This window comes from Phytophthora ramorum (genome assembly GCF_020800215.1).
Source record: "Phytophthora ramorum isolate Pr-102 chromosome Unknown Phyram_PR-102_s0002, whole genome shotgun sequence".
In the NCBI taxonomy this organism is placed as follows: domain Eukaryota; phylum Oomycota; class Peronosporomycetes; order Peronosporales; family Peronosporaceae; genus Phytophthora; species Phytophthora ramorum.
In genome coordinates, this window is record NW_027150648.1 from 4053389 (window position 1) to 4067674 (window position 14286).

The following is a 14286-nucleotide window of genomic DNA, read 5'->3' on the forward strand; positions in this document are numbered from 1 at the left end:
GCATCACGAAGACGACGGTGATCGACCTGCTACATTAAACACACAGACAGCTATCAGCTCAAAAAGCGTCCAGCAGCACCCGTCGCTACCTGGCCACCTCACCGTTGTCGTTCGCCTTGCTCTCGACGTCCTCCATGTCCTCGTCCTCGTCGGCGACGCGTTGCTCCTCCTCCATCACTGCGTCTTCGTCCAGCGTGGCCTTCAAGTTCTGGATGGTGTTCATCAGCAGCGCGAACTGCTTGGTGCGTAGATCCAGTTTCGAGTCCACGGCTTCAATGGCGGCCGTGGCTTCCTCGAGTCGTTTGTTCTGTCCCTGAATCTCCGCCTCAATCTCTTTCCTGGACGGGAGTTCATTGATGACTCTGGCGATGGACTCGTACTCCTCCTTGTAGGCGCGCACCGTCCGCTCCACGTGCACTTTGACCTTGAGCTCCTCGATCTCCTTGTCCGCCTTGGCGATGGACGTGTCGATCTCGGCGTTGAGCGTCTCGTACTCCTCCAGCTCGCGGTCGCACGTGTAGTTCCAGATGTCCGTCTTCTGCGCCTCGAACTCGAGCTGTTCCAGCTCCCACAGCAGCGCGTCCATCTCGTGTTTGCACGTGACGTCGTCCACCGACTCGTCCGCCAAAAGGTCCACGAGCGTCAGCAAAGTGTCGGCGCATTTCTTGAGCCCCGTCTTGCCCACGGTGCTCGTGCGCGTCAGCAGGCGGCGGCGGATCACGGCGTCTACGCACAGAGAGTTAGCTATGGCGAACACAGAGCCACGTACAGAGGAGGAGGAAGCGAGCCGGTACCATCGTCCATGCTTGGCGAGTTATTGCGATTCAGAAAATAGGGAAAACAAATTGATGAATTTTGTAAAAGCGCTATTATAGTACCGTCGCCGTCGTTTGCTGTGTTGGGGCGGCAGTTGTAGTGCCGGATGTGGTTCGGCGTGGCGCCGCCCAGCCCCTCGCGTGTGTCTCGGAAGGACGCGCATCCGCCGTTGTGTGCGTGTGCGTTGCATCGGCTGGAGAGGGATAAGCGGTTCGAGGCGGAGCGACGTCATGCACAGCAGTCTCCACGACGAGCGGCGCATCAGACGCACCAGCCGTCGACTTCTGGATCGTTGAGTTCGAGACAGCGAGGAGGCCATGGCAGTGAGAAGACGGTGGCTACACCGCGTAGACAGATGCAGAGACTGAGAGAGAATACGAAAGGAGGCGAGAGGAGTAGAGCCAATTGGGACAAGAAGCAGGCCACGAAGACCATCGAGGACGGCGCCAAGAAAACGCACTTGCAGCCGGAACATGGAGACGAACAGAACGCAGAAGAACTGACAGAGGGCGTCACACTGCTGCAGCTAATGGAAGGATGTCAAATTGGAGCAGCTAGCTCTAGTCGTAATGAACCTGAGCAGCAGCTCAGAGAGTCGAGTAAAGAGAGCGAGGCGAGGGCTCCAGGACTGACGGTAGTATGCAGCACTACCGGTAGTCCACGAGCAGGAATGACGACAACGTTAGCGATGGAGAACCAAGCAGACGCCGGGTACGAGGATTTATCTTCGATTTTGTGTGTTTGGTGAAATTGACCATGTCTGCGATTGCAGGACACTGCCCATGATTCCGCAGCTGACTTCCAGATCGCGTCGACCCTCTTTGCACCGAGCTACTCAACCACCTTCAGCAGACACCGACAGCTTTGAGGCAGGCAACACTTCGAGCAAAGAGTGGTCTAGCGCCCCTGCCCCCCTTGTCTCGCTACACCCGGAGCACCTTGTGGGACACACCTCGAGTGTTTGCGCGCTTGTAGCACACGACGACCGTTTTATTGTGTCGTGTTCCGTGGACGGATCGGTCAAAGTGTGGTCGCAGGTCACATTTGAGTGTCTGCGCACGATCTATGGGCACCGTGACGTCGTGTCCTGCGTTGCCTTGAACACGCGGTGGCTTGTGTCCGGATCGCACGATAACACACTCCGAGTTTACGACTGTGCAAGCAGCACTTTCGGTCTTCTACACGTTCTCGTGGGCCATGCAGGCCACGTAACGCAGGCCCGGTTGGCAGCTTCCCTCTCTTGCTATATTATCAGCTGCTCCGACGACTGCACCCTTCGTCTATGGAACGCTGAGTTCGGGCAGTGTGTTTACGAGCTACGGGCGCACCATTCGCGGGTAACGTGTTTCGATGTTCAGTCCGACCACATCTGCTCCGGTGCTGCGGACGGCTCAGTTTGTTTCTGGGATATTAGCTCGCTCAGCTCGAATCCAGAGCAGTCAGCAAACCAGTGTCTTCCGTGCACCAGAATTTACTACCCTCATAAGACCACGGTCCAATGCATCGTCGATATGAGCAGTAGCAAAGCTGCGTCATCAGTTTCTTCGGTACGCACAAATTCGGAGTTGAGCTCCGTGGTAGTCACCGGATCAAATGACGGCACGATTCAGTTGTTTAGCGCGAAATCCTTTGCGCATCTAGGTCGACTTGACAATGTGGGATCGCCAGTCTACGCTGCGGTGGCACTTTCTAACGGCCGGTTGCTCTGCTCGACCAAGGACGGTCGACTGCTTCTCTACGGAAACGTCTTCCGTCCAACTGCCCAGAAATCGCCGTCCGTGTTGCAGTTAGCTACAAAGTGGATCTCGTCCCTTCAAGTTTGCGGCGATCAGGTTGCCTGCAGCTCGGAAGAAGTTCTGTATATTGTCGATACCGCCCGTATGTGCATGGCACTGGTTTTCGAGACGCAGCACAGTTTCATCACGTGCACGCGGTGGATCCACCATAGCACCTTGCTCACGGCTGGGCAAGACAACGTCATCAAACTATGGACCATCGACTGAACTCTGTGCCTGTAAGTTGGCTAAGTGTAACTTGGAGAGGGTCTCGTGCCGATGGAGAGCCTCCAGGGTCTGGAATTTGCGCCGGCACAATAAACAGCAGATCAAATTTGTTGGTACGTCGCTGACACCGACAGCAGGAGCCACACTACCCGTGGGTGCTGGATCTGTAGCCCCACTCTCCGTCTGCTTCGGCGTTGCGGTCGGTTTGCTCCACGTCGTCCACGTCGCCCAATTCTTGGCCTTCATATCCAAATTCGAGTCCAGAATGTCTTGTTGCTTCTCCAAAGGCACAGCATGTGGCGATGCAGGTTTACCAGCACCATTCTCCCGTTTTGATGTCGAGTCGTAAACCCTGTCAAACCCTTTGGCATGGAACTGTTGTCGTGCCATCTCCTCCTCTTCCCGTTGAAACTCCTTCCAAATCTCTTCTGATGTCCTCCTTCGTTTAGGCAACTGTTCACGTTCATGAGTCTTTGGCTGTGGCTGCGCCTTCCTCTTCCTTTTGTATTTGTTTTTGGGTTTGGCTGTCTTGGAATTGGGCTGTTGCACCTGCACCTCTTGCAAATATTTGCGTTGGCATATCTCGTCCACCAGACACTCGTAGGCTCCACTCAAGCGCTTGAAAGCCGCCTCCGCCTCTAGAAATCAAAAGCGTGCTTAGCAAATATCCCGATAGCCCACTGCCACCCACTGCCACTCCTTACCAGTGGCTCGGTTCTTGTCTGGATGGACGCGAATTGCCAGCTCCTTGTAGCGTCTGCGCACTTGCTGTGCATCGACGAGGACCGGGGGATTGCCTGGCAGCTGCAGCTTGAGCACTTGGTAGTGCGTGCTGCAGCTTAAAATGCGCGTGACCTCCTCGAGCTCCGCCATCAAAACTTCAAAAAAGGTTGGGTGAGACTTGGACTTTGTATCCCGATTTTGATTTGTCTTTGATGACACCTAAAGACGAATCACGTATTTCGTGGGGTCTATCGCTTGATTTATCCAGTAGACTACGCCTTCAGGGCAGGAATGGCCTGCGGGTCGGTGTTGAACATCTCGTTCGGGTCGTACTCGGTCTTAATCTTCTGCAGGCGCTCAAAGTTGCCGCCGCCGTACAGGTACTCGGCCGTCTCGTCAATCGTCCACCGCTCGTCACGGTAGGTAATCAGAGCACCCGGGGTGCCTCCTGCCGCCTTGTACGCGTCGACAAACTTGTAAAAGTTCCCGCGCAGGGTCGTGATGCTGCTGTCAGCAAAGGAAATGTTGTAGGCCTTGGAACGGAGATCGTGGCGCACCAGCATCAGATTGTCGTCGTGTTTCCAGGCCGAGGTGTTGCTGGAGATGGTCTTGGTGAAGTCACCGCCCCACATGTCGATGAAACCGGAAGCAGTGGAGTCCGGCAGCTTGGGAGCATACGCCGTGTTGGAGTACAGCTCCCAGGCGGTGGAGTTGTCGAGCGGGACATCGTTGCGGACTGTCATGGACGTAATGTAAAAGTACATTCGAGGAGAGTTACCCTTCGTGCTGATGCCGGGGGTCGTGATCTCCTCGGACGCCCAGAAGTCGGACTCGTTCCTCTTGAGCACCATCGCAGGGGGCAGGTTCTTCATCAAGGATCCCAGCACGGTAGTGGCCTCGTCAGAGGAGCCGTAGAAGAAGCCCGACATGTACGTGTTGGTCTTGTAAAAGAAGCGGATCGAGAGGCGGTTGTCGTTATCCGCGCTCATGGCCCACTTCTGAGTGCCCAGTAGAGCATCGACGTTGTCCTGTTGCGTTGGCTTGTAGGTCGAGTTGAACGTGATGGTGTAGTTGGTGACCTGGGGCGAAGGAGGCTCCAGAGTTTTCATCTTGAACTGAAGCACAACGCCCATAGAGCTTGCAGCGCCGCGAACACCCCAGTACAGGTCTTCGTTCTGGTTGGCGTCGGCATCCACAATGCTACCGTTAGCGAGAGCCACTCGCACTCCGACGATGTTGTCGAGGACGGTGCCGCTGTGACGCGAAAGGGTCGCGAACCCAGAGGAAGCGATGCCGGACATACCGACATCGGGGCAACGACCGTGGGGCAGCGTGCGCTTGTGGTCGTTCCACATGAGGCTTGCGGCTTCGGAGATCATGACAGGGCCGCCGTAGGTCAGCAGCTGAGTGGATTCGTCGTACTTGAGCACCTTCATGTTCTTCAGGTTCATAATGAGAGCGCCATCATTCCGGCCGAAACCCATGCTGGAGAACGAGCGGTTGCCGCCCAGGGTGGTGACCTTCACCTTCGCTTGTGCTGCACACTTCAGGGCTGCAGACACCTCTTCCTCCGTCTTGGGGAAGGCAACGGCCGAAGGTACAGGGCTCACACGCGCGTTCCAGGCCTCGGTGTCAACCGCCCAGGTCGAGGTCGACGGCATCGAGTTCTCAATTCCCGCCGAAGACAAGCAGGCACCAAGGTCTGCGTTGTCAGCAGCAGCCGCAAAGCCGCTTTGAGCAGCGATAAGGGAGCACAGAGCGAGGATCGCGCGGCTTGCAACGGAAATCGTAGACATCGTGGTCTGCTTTCGGCTGCGCTTCGGTGCTCGACGTCGAACGTGAAAGTGAGTCCATGAGTTTGGTGTTCGTCCCCGACTGTAGCGTGATTGTAAGCTTACCGTACGAAAGTGTCTCCGCAAGAAGGGGAGACAGATGTGCTCGTCGGCTCTTTTACTACGACTTGCACGCCAAACGTGAGGCGTGGCATTCGTCCTGGGAACGCCATTCCACCTCTGCATGCGCCTCTCGTTTATATTCCCATGAATGGCATTGCATGGGTTGCCCTTCATCAACTCATCAACGTAGAGGAAACACAAAGGTGCTGCTTCATAGTGCCCGCAGGAAGGGGGCACTTGACTTGGAGAGTACTAATAAGTTGCTGCTCACTAGGTTCACTTGAACTTCATGACGAAAGCCGGTCGGCCCGCGATACAGCTTGAGCGAATTATGAGTGTCAGGCGAAAACGTCTGCGTATGAATCAATGCTCTTGGCAACACAACGCTCAGCATCGGCGTATTTTGTCGCTGGTACGAAATGAACAGAACGGCTCACAATGCGAGACACCAGAGTGACTCCTTTTCATTTTAAGGTTCTGAGGCTCACTACATGCATATTGTAAGTAGAAACATCGTCTCGAAGGACGGGTCCGCTTTGATCTATCCGATCGTCTAAGCCAGAGCCGGGATGGCCTGGGGGTCGGTGTTGAACATCTCTTCCGGGTCGTACTCGGTCTTGATCTTCTGCAGACGCTCGAAGTTGCCGCCGCCGTACAGGTACTCGGCCATCTCGGGCACCGTCCACTTCTCGTCACGGTACGTGGTGAAGCCGCCGGGCACACCGCCCGAAGCCTTGTAGGCGTCCACGAAGTTGTAGAAGCCCTCGCGCATGGTGGTGATGGAGCTGTCAGCGAAAGCCACGTTGAAAGCCTCCGAGCGCATGTCCCAACGGATGAGGTGCAGGTTGTCGTCGTGCTTCCAGGCCGAAGCATCGGCCGCGACGCCCTTAGCGTACTTGCCGCCCCAGATGTCAACGAAGCCCGAGGCCGAAGCGTCCGGGAGCTTGGGGGCGTAGGCGGTGCCGGTGAACAGCTCCCAAGCCGTGTCGTTGTCGAGAGGGGTGGCGCTGGGGATCGTCACCGATGCGATGTAGAAGTAACGACGCGGGGTGAGAGTCTGCTTGAAGAGTCCAGGCGTCGTGATCTCCTCCGAAGGCCAGAACTTGTTCTCGGTAGTAGTGAGCACCATGGAGGCAGGCAGGTTCTCCATGAGCGATCCCAGCACGGTCGCGGCCTCCTCGTTCGTGCCGTAGAAGAAGCCCTTGAGGTCCGACTTGGTCTTGAGGCTGAAACGGATCGACACCAGGTCGTTGTTGTCCTCGCTCAGAGCCCACGTCTGCGTGCCGATGAGGGCGTCCACGTTGTCCTGCTGGGTCGGCTTACCGCTCGAGTTGAAAGCGATGGTGTAGTTGACCACATGCTGCGAAGGAGGCTCAAAGGTCTTGATCTTGAAGTCAAGCACCACGCCCATCGAGCTGGCGGCACCGCGCACGCCCCAGAACAGGTCCGAGTTCTGCTTGGCGTCGGCGTCCACAATGGAGCCGTTAGCGAGGGCCACACGCGCGGACTCAATGTTGTCCAGCACAGTGCCGCTCTGGCGCGAAAGGGTACCGAAACCCGAGGCGGCCACACCGGTCATGCCGACGTCGGGGCAACGGCCGTGGGGCAGCGTGCGCGTGAAGTTCCACATGTAGTTGGCAGCCTCCGAGATCATGACGGGGCCACCGTACGACAGGAGCTCAGTGGATTCGTCGTACTTCAGGTGCTTCAGGTACTTCAGGTTCATGATAAGAGCACCGTCGTTGCGGCCGAAACCCATGCTGGAGAACGAGCGGTTGCCGCCCAGAGTGGTGACCTTCATGCCGGCATTGGCAGCGCACTTCAAGGCAGCAGACACTTCCTTTTCAGTCTTGGGGAAGGCGACGGCCGAAGGCACAGGGCTCACGCGCGAGTTCCAAGCCTCGGTGTCAACCGCCCAGGTTGTTGTCGAGGGCAGCGAGTTCTCAATGCGAGCCTTGTCCAGGCACGCGCCGATGTCGTTCTGGGTGGCGGCAGCAGCGGCAAACCCGCCCTGGGCAGCGATGAGGGAGCAGAGCGCGAAAATCGCACGACTGGTGCTGTAGACCGAAGCAACCATGGTTCGCCGTGTGCTCGAGGTGTTGAAGACTGGAGTGCTCGAAGGCAAATGAGGAAGTGATTAATATGCTGCTGTGTCAATGCTGATCGAGCTCCAGCCTCCCCCTTGGAAGAGCGCGCTCCGTTCCGCTGCGAGGAAGCACTCGTAAACACCATATGTGGTTTGTCAATCGTGAGATTGTAAGGAATGTCTACGGCCATTGTGAAAGCATCAGGAGTCCAGGCTCGGAGGCATTCCAGCGGGCGAGCCCAGGATCGTGAAACTCGTGTCTTTCTCACAACAGCAACCCGACGATTGATCCCAAGCGCTGCGCTGCCATGCCAACATTGACTCAATGCCACTGAGGCGGCCGTTCCGCACGACGTCTCCCCTACTTCCCATCGCAGCTTGCTATCAAAACGCATGGCCGACAGCCTGCTGGGCACGCACCAGACTGTATACGACAAATAGGCAGGCAAACAATTCCCCCTGCTGAATTTACAGTAAGTGTTGATTGACGCAAGCTGCAATGGAAGCAGGTGCTACGACTTCCGGAGGTGGTGGTCTTCGCCACCGAAGTTAATTGCTGCATTAGTGACTTGAGGCGTAGATTAATACGTTTGCAGCTGGCGTACCGGAGGTGGTCATTAATTATTGACTTGCATTACTGCATCTTTGGTGGTCGTTGTTGCATAATTTTGCCCTGAAAATATACCTTCGCCAAAACGTATTATCAAGTTACAGCACATGTCCAAGTCCAACATGAACAGTATTAGTAAACTTGTATTCCAAGTGCTCCACCTCGTCCTCAACGGTGCAAACGCCGATACTGTGCCGAACGTGGAGCGTGAGCTCGAATTTCGGCATGAAAGCGCGCCCAGCAGGTGTTTTGAGCTAACTTTGTTTGCGATTTGCTTTCAACTAATCGACGAGATCGGAGCATGAAGCGACGCAGATCCTGTGACGGCACCGTCCGCAACGTCCACCCGCACGTGCTGTTCTCCGTTGACAAGTGGCGGAACAGCAGCGGCCAACACTGGCAAAACGAGGGGCTCCAGATGCGTTCTTAGACAACCAAGGCACAAGCTGATTGAAGTGGGAAGCATCGTCCGCTGGAGGAAAAGGAAAACCAGCAAAAGACTGCAGAGTGGTGGAAGCTGTAGACCGATCTTTGGCTACAGCACAGGTCTCTTATGTACCAACGTATGACCAATCGCAGCTGTACTGGTAGATGTGGGTATCCAGCGCGATGTCCGGGCAGCCCGATGGGTAAATCCGGGTGAAAATAGTTTCTGTCCGTGAACGTAGCGCTCTTCGATGTCTGCTTCGCATGGATCGTACTGTCGTCGTGATGTGCTCTCTGTTCTTGAGCCAGTATGAGTACCATGCACTCAAACAAAGAGTACGATCATTGTTCGACGCCTCCAGATCGCCAGCAACACCACAGCAATTCCTCACATCGCGTAAAGTCCACGACCAGAGCTCGATCGCACTGCAGCAGCCGCATTCTTGGCTCACTTAGAGAGATGGCGATCGTCATCCACGATCACTGCTTCGCCTCCTATTCCTGTTTGCTTTCGCTCGGCAACTCTTATACCTCAGTCTCAGTAAGCTGCTTTCGGGTTCTTTCTTTTCTTGCTGCTTCGATTCTTCAGGATAGTGCTGGTCGATTTCGCCTCGCACCACGTCGTCTTCCTCGATGTGCAGCAACTTGTGTTCAGGATCCTTGGGTGTCTGCAAACGAAGCAGCTCCTTCACCTTCTTGGTCAGCGCCTGCAAGCGACGCAAAACGCCCAGGTCTTCACGCAGCCCTGTTGTATCCACACGAACAGATTCACCCCACAACAGAAGCACCCACGAGCCGTCTCGCCTCCTCCTCCAATGGCGTCAGCAACTCCTTGTACTCTTCGATGCCCACTTCTTCCTCTGCAGCAGCACTCGTCTGCTTGGCCGAATCTCTCTCCCCCGGCAGCGGCAGATTCTCCAGCAGCCCTTCGATCTGCTCGTGCACTTGCTGGTGCTCGAGCGAAGCGTACTCGTTGTACGCGCGCTTCTTGAGGTGCTTGTCCAGCGCCTGCTCCACCTTTTCAACGTCCTTGGCGTGCACGAAGCCGTGTCCCCAGCATGCCGTTCACGACGTGCTCCTTCCTCAGCTCGAAGCCCTTGCAGCAGGTGCAGACAGCGCGTGTCCTGCTGCTCGTACGCGTGGCTCACGGGGCGCAGCAGCGGCAGCAGAAGACTCGAGTGCGTGGGCGCGGAGAACACGTGCGTGTTGGCGTCCCGCGCCTTGTGGGAGCACGCCTTCCGCCTCGAGAAGACCGGCAGCGAGAGATCACTTCAGCAGAGCTCGGCATTTTCCAAATGGCATACAGGGGGTGAGTCAAACAGATATGCGGATGTCATTGAAGGGACACAATTAAACATAGTGTAGCCATATACTTATACTCAGATTTGCGGTCATTGTTCGTTTACCGTGTGATGGCGTTGGTCCGCGCGCCGTCCTTCTCCAGTAAGCGCAGACCCCGCAACGCCAGCAGCAGCACGTCACTCTCCGCCGCGGGCCAGACGCAGCGCTAGCAGCTCAACCGACTGCACGCGGCGCTGGCCACAGAAATGCTGCAGCAACTACCGCTGCCCAAGTTCGGCGCTCACAGATCCCATACTACCTGTATCATTTGCTGCAATGGACGCAGCCGCCATAAAGCCACACAACCATTTCTCGCGGATGCTGCGCCAGGACGTGACGAGACACGCCACCCGCCGCTCTTCCGGCGCTATCCGGATACGGGGAGAAGTATCTGGAGGACTACGACCAGTTAGTTTAAGGACTAGCATCAATGGGCCCACTGCAGTGATTCAGTCGGAGCTGGAGGCCAACAACACGCAGAGCTTCTGAAACACCATAAGTTGCTGGTCGTGGCCACGGCAGCCAGACCGGACTTCCACCTGCTCAATGCAAGCAGGGCAACCGCGTTTGTTTATTCCAGCTCGGCACGCTCGAACGAGCGTTTATCTACACGTTGCAACGAGGCGAGCCGCTTCCCCAGTGCTGCAGGAGCTGGACAAGCAGATGCAGGTGTTGAACTGGGTGGCGCCAGTACTCAGCGACGCGCAGACCAGCCATGCGGCTACAGACGCCTGGGGTTTCGCTGAGAGGTACGCTGTGAGGCTGCTCGTGATAAATCGGAGTGATGTGCTTACGTGCTTGTGGTGCTTCCATTCAGCTTCTCATAACTTCCAATTCAATGCAATTTTGCCATACGTCAGTGAGCATTTTACGGGGTCAACATCATACCCCAGTGACCACGAGGCAGACTTGAGACTTGCAGTAGAAGGTACTAAGTCGCGACAGGATGAGGTAGAGCAGCAATAGTCTTGTGCTTGCGTCGTCATGAGGCGTTGTCGGTCGCCCAGCGGCTCCGTCACCCGCGTATTCGCCCTCACGTGCATGTAGCTGGCGATCAGCAGCTTGTTGCTTCCTTCAATAGGTCCGTTCGCACGGTAGCTGCCACGATGCACTAGCGCTTCTGTATCGTAGCTGTAGACCTTCTGCTTTCTTCCTTCAGCAAACTCGTTTTGGTGGTACCAGTTCAACAGGTACAAAGCGCCGAGCGCAGGCTGCGCTTCACGTTTGCTCAATGTGCGACCACCAACCAAGAACGGATCACTCGACCTTGCACTTGGTTTGAGAAGATCATGTAAGCGCGTTATAGTAGCGAAAGCGTCGCACAGTTGAAATTGCTACCACAACTTGCCAGTCTCGTGGAATGCGCTCAAATGTATCGACTCGGAAACCCAGGTCTCCTGCGTAGGCATCCACAAGTGCTGTGCCAAGCACCGACTCACGCAAATATGGCGTTGATGCAGCAACTCCCGCAGTTGCAAAACCTCCCGACGGTGACAAAAAGGCTCCAACAGCAGCATCGGCAATACTCTGCATTGGACGGGTAACACTGACACCGCAACGCAGGAACCGTGCACACTCGCTCCACCGAGTATTTGGGATATTCCACTAGTCATCCGAGTCACTGTTCAACACCCTTTGCCGCCGGACACGCCCAGACACATGTCGGCTCGAACACCGAGCGTGAATGTACTGCTACCACGAATAGCAGACTTGCACTTAGCAGAATCAATAGACCCGCGCCATGAACAGCCGATGTGCTATTGCGCAGCTTTAGTTCCCGTGCATCGTTTTCATGCTTCGGAAGCGTAAACAACCACAACAGCGATGCGAACTGCATCCCGTACGCGATGAAAAACGTCGCCATAATCTGCTCTCGCACGGGCGTCGTGTCCGTCATGACGTCCTCGTTCGTCACGTCAAATTGCGCGTTGATGCACTTGGACACAGCGAGACCGAGCGGGCCCGCCAAGAAGGACACACTCGTCACCAACGAGCTCGTCGTTGTGTGTGCATTCGGGTCTGCCACCTCACGCAAAACCGCCGTGGAAATGGTGTAGTCCAGCACCGACGGGATGGCCTCCATGACCGGCAAGCCGATCCAGAGCCATTGACTGCGGACGAGGCCCCAGATCGTGAACAGCGTGGCGCCGCCGTCCAGTACAAGCGTGATGATTGTGTCCACGATGATCACGGTACGGTAGTCCACGTCCCAACCCTTCTTGTCGACCCAGTTCAAGGCCGACAGCACCACGAAGATGGCCACGAAGGGCACGACAGTGTCGTTCAGAGGCTGCACACCAGAGTAGTAGAACGCAACGGGGTTCACTGCCGTGGCGCTCACGCCGGCACAGACGCCGCCCATAAAGCGGCAAAGGAGCACGTTGCTCAGGCCACAGTTGTGCACGAGCGACCAAGTCTCGCGCAGGGACTGCCTCAGCGACCGACGCTCTCGTGGTGTCTCACTCACACCAAAGCTCAGCAACACCACGGGGGGAAGCGCCATTAACCCTGCCAGCAGCATCACCTGCGTGTACTCGAGCGAGAAGTCGAAGTCACCACCGTTGTCCCATCCGTCCATGCCAACGCTCAGGAGCAAAAAGCAGAAAAGCATTGCAAAGACTCGATACTTGATCATCACTGGCTAAAGCACGCCGTCCTCACCTTGCGAAGACTCGGACACGCCAAAGCGGTGCGTCACCACGTCGCGACTTAGTCCGTTCGCCGCTACATCCGCTAGCACATAGCCCACGGAAGCCACACACAGGAGTACGACGTAGTAGGCGCCGTGTGACGGAGCATCCAAATTGATTGAGCTCATCTGCTGCGCTGACACGCTTCCACAAGCGGCGTACCGACCAGTTTGCGGTCCTGGAAGTAGGGCGTCGACTGGTCTCGCAAGAAGATGGCGATCAACGCAGCCAACGCGACGGCCCAGCCTAGCACCATAGCGCTGCGAATATGGAAAGCTCTTGGCAACGGGGAGCAGTAGACGAACAACGCGAAGATTGACTTGAGCGCCCACGGCAGTCCCAGTAACGCGCGTGCCGAGAGTGTTTGGGTGCCTTCCATGTTGAGCTTGCACGTGAGGAAGGGGTAGACGCTTAGCGGCAGGACGGTGTCTTCCGCCGCTACTTCCAACCGTCCGAGCGATGGCGCCAGCAAGTGGGTCTTGATTTCGAATCTAGAGCATCCACCAATCACATGCTCGAAATGTGGTTGCATTTGTAAATAAGTCTTTTTAAACTACATATCTAGTCTCAAAAGGAGCTTCAAGCTCAACCTACAAGCTCAAGAAGTACGAGATCGTGGAGGCCCCAGGCTCCGTGAGCGCCCAGAACCTCATGCGTCTCGCCCAAAGGAGGCTGGCGGTTGTGTGCTGCAATGCGAGTGAGTTGCAGCGACCGACGCAGGAGAAGACACCCAAGGACGTGGCCGAGCTGCTGCAGACGCTCGACGCTCGACATCTTCAAGCGCAAGCCCATTACCATGGTCACGACCTATGACTACCCGTCGGTGGTGCACGTGGACCTTGTGGGGCTCGACATCCTGCTGGTTCGAGACTCACTGGCCATGGTGGAGCAGGTAGGGAGGGAGGGTCCTACGCACAAGTGGGGGCCATGCAGTTGTACTGACTGTTGGTGCACTTGCAGGATATGGACACGACGCTTCCTGTGACGCTGGAGGACATGATCCACCACACGCAGTCGGTGAAGCGGTAAGTGTTGATGGTGAACGTGGGAGCTCCTGGGTAGCTGATGGTTGCATTTGTTGATAGTGGAGCCAACCGTCCACTGGTGATCACGAACATGCCGTTCGGAACATGCGAAGGATCACCGTATGAAGCGCCGAAGAACGCCAGCGCTTCGTGAAGGTATGCTTTAGATTGGCTTTGGATAAGGCGACGTGGTATTGACGGAAATGACGTGGGGCAACAGGAAGGAGGTGCGGATTGTGTGCAGGTCGACGGAGGCAAGGAACGCGCCGAAACGAGTAAGGACAACCGTCTGCTTGCACTGAACGACCACGTCGACGCGCAGACGAAGGCCCAGGTGAAGCCCCAGCAGACGTCTGCCAACGCCGCGACCGAGAGTGCAAATGACTATTGCGGCACTCCAGCTCCTGCCCCAACGAAACCCATCGTCTACATCGCCCCCACCAGCTCCGACAACCACCGACTAGGAGCACAAACACTGTTTGTGACCAACGTTTTGAGCCCGTTCGAGGCAGCCTCGATATTATCGCAGCCTTAAGTCAGGCAAGAACCAAATCCAAGCAAAGGCAACACATTTCGGAAGCAAGTGAATTAAATAACTACCACTATGTTTGTCATCGCGAATACATACTCATCGCATACATGTACATTGCAAACTTGTCTTCAGGCTGTTC

The 14286-nt window shown here is 56.2% G+C and overlaps 9 protein-coding genes across 11 annotated transcripts; 2 read left to right on the top strand and 7 right to left on the bottom strand.

The window, feature by feature from the left end:
* Positions 1–3: 3 nt before the first annotated feature.
* On the bottom strand, positions 4–804 carry KRP23_2745 (THO complex subunit 7-like protein; the record flags this gene model as incomplete). 2 transcript variants are annotated; one of them, XM_067887515.1, is made up of 3 exons in its annotated part: positions 4–26; positions 103–726; positions 795–804. In XM_067887515.1, 3 exons carry the CDS (start codon positions 802–804, stop codon positions 4–6), a joined length of 657 nt encoding a protein of 218 aa, XP_067750096.1. The 2 variants fall into 2 exon arrangements, with proteins under 2 accessions (XP_067750096.1, XP_067750097.1); XM_067887516.1 differs by having other exon boundaries at positions 4–29.
* Positions 805–922: 118 nt separating this feature from the next.
* Positions 923–2819, top strand: KRP23_2746 (F-box/WD repeat-containing protein 7; the record flags this gene model as incomplete). Its single annotated transcript, XM_067887517.1, has 2 exons — positions 923–1527; positions 1589–2819. The coding sequence occupies 2 exons, from the start codon at positions 923–925 to the stop codon at positions 2817–2819; spliced, it is 1836 nt and encodes a 611-aa protein (XP_067750098.1).
* Positions 2820–2964: 145 nt separating this feature from the next.
* KRP23_2747 (DnaJ-like protein subfamily B member 1) lies at positions 2965–3692 on the bottom strand (the record flags this gene model as incomplete). The annotated part of the gene is made up of 3 exons (XM_067887518.1): positions 2965–3059; positions 3134–3457; positions 3524–3692. The coding sequence occupies 3 exons, from the start codon at positions 3690–3692 to the stop codon at positions 2965–2967; spliced, it is 588 nt and encodes a 195-aa protein (XP_067750099.1).
* A 122-nt stretch (positions 3693–3814) lies between these two features.
* KRP23_2748 (Carbohydrate oxidase) lies at positions 3815–5338 on the bottom strand (the record flags this gene model as incomplete). Of its 2 annotated transcripts, none has more annotated exons than XM_067887520.1 (1): positions 3815–5338. In XM_067887520.1, the coding sequence occupies one exon, from the start codon at positions 5336–5338 to the stop codon at positions 3815–3817; it is 1524 nt and encodes a 507-aa protein (XP_067750101.1). The 2 variants fall into 2 exon arrangements, with proteins under 2 accessions (XP_067750101.1, XP_067750100.1); XM_067887519.1 differs by having other exon boundaries at positions 3815–5203.
* A 652-nt stretch (positions 5339–5990) lies between these two features.
* KRP23_2749 (Carbohydrate oxidase) lies at positions 5991–7514 on the bottom strand (the record flags this gene model as incomplete). Its single annotated transcript, XM_067887521.1, has 1 exon — positions 5991–7514. One exon carries the CDS (start codon positions 7512–7514, stop codon positions 5991–5993), a length of 1524 nt encoding a protein of 507 aa, XP_067750102.1.
* A 1813-nt stretch (positions 7515–9327) lies between these two features.
* KRP23_2750 (uncharacterized protein) lies at positions 9328–10943 on the bottom strand (the record flags this gene model as incomplete). The annotated part of the gene is made up of 3 exons (XM_067887522.1): positions 9328–9588; positions 9708–9828; positions 10789–10943. The coding sequence occupies 3 exons, from the start codon at positions 10941–10943 to the stop codon at positions 9328–9330; spliced, it is 537 nt and encodes a 178-aa protein (XP_067750103.1).
* A 575-nt stretch (positions 10944–11518) lies between these two features.
* On the bottom strand, positions 11519–11983 carry KRP23_2751 (uncharacterized protein; the record flags this gene model as incomplete). Its single annotated transcript, XM_067887523.1, has 1 exon — positions 11519–11983. The coding sequence occupies one exon, from the start codon at positions 11981–11983 to the stop codon at positions 11519–11521; it is 465 nt and encodes a 154-aa protein (XP_067750104.1).
* A 558-nt stretch (positions 11984–12541) lies between these two features.
* On the bottom strand, positions 12542–13243 carry KRP23_2752 (uncharacterized protein; the record flags this gene model as incomplete). The annotated part of the gene is made up of 3 exons (XM_067887524.1): positions 12542–12633; positions 12753–13081; positions 13185–13243. 3 exons carry the CDS (start codon positions 13241–13243, stop codon positions 12542–12544), a joined length of 480 nt encoding a protein of 159 aa, XP_067750105.1.
* Positions 13244–13386: 143 nt separating this feature from the next.
* KRP23_2753 (3-methyl-2-oxobutanoate hydroxymethyltransferase 2, mitochondrial) lies at positions 13387–14150 on the top strand (the record flags this gene model as incomplete). Its single annotated transcript, XM_067887525.1, has 5 exons — positions 13387–13482; positions 13551–13615; positions 13676–13694; positions 13760–13771; positions 13836–14150. 5 exons carry the CDS (start codon positions 13387–13389, stop codon positions 14148–14150), a joined length of 507 nt encoding a protein of 168 aa, XP_067750106.1.
* Positions 14151–14286: the final 136 nt, after the last annotated feature.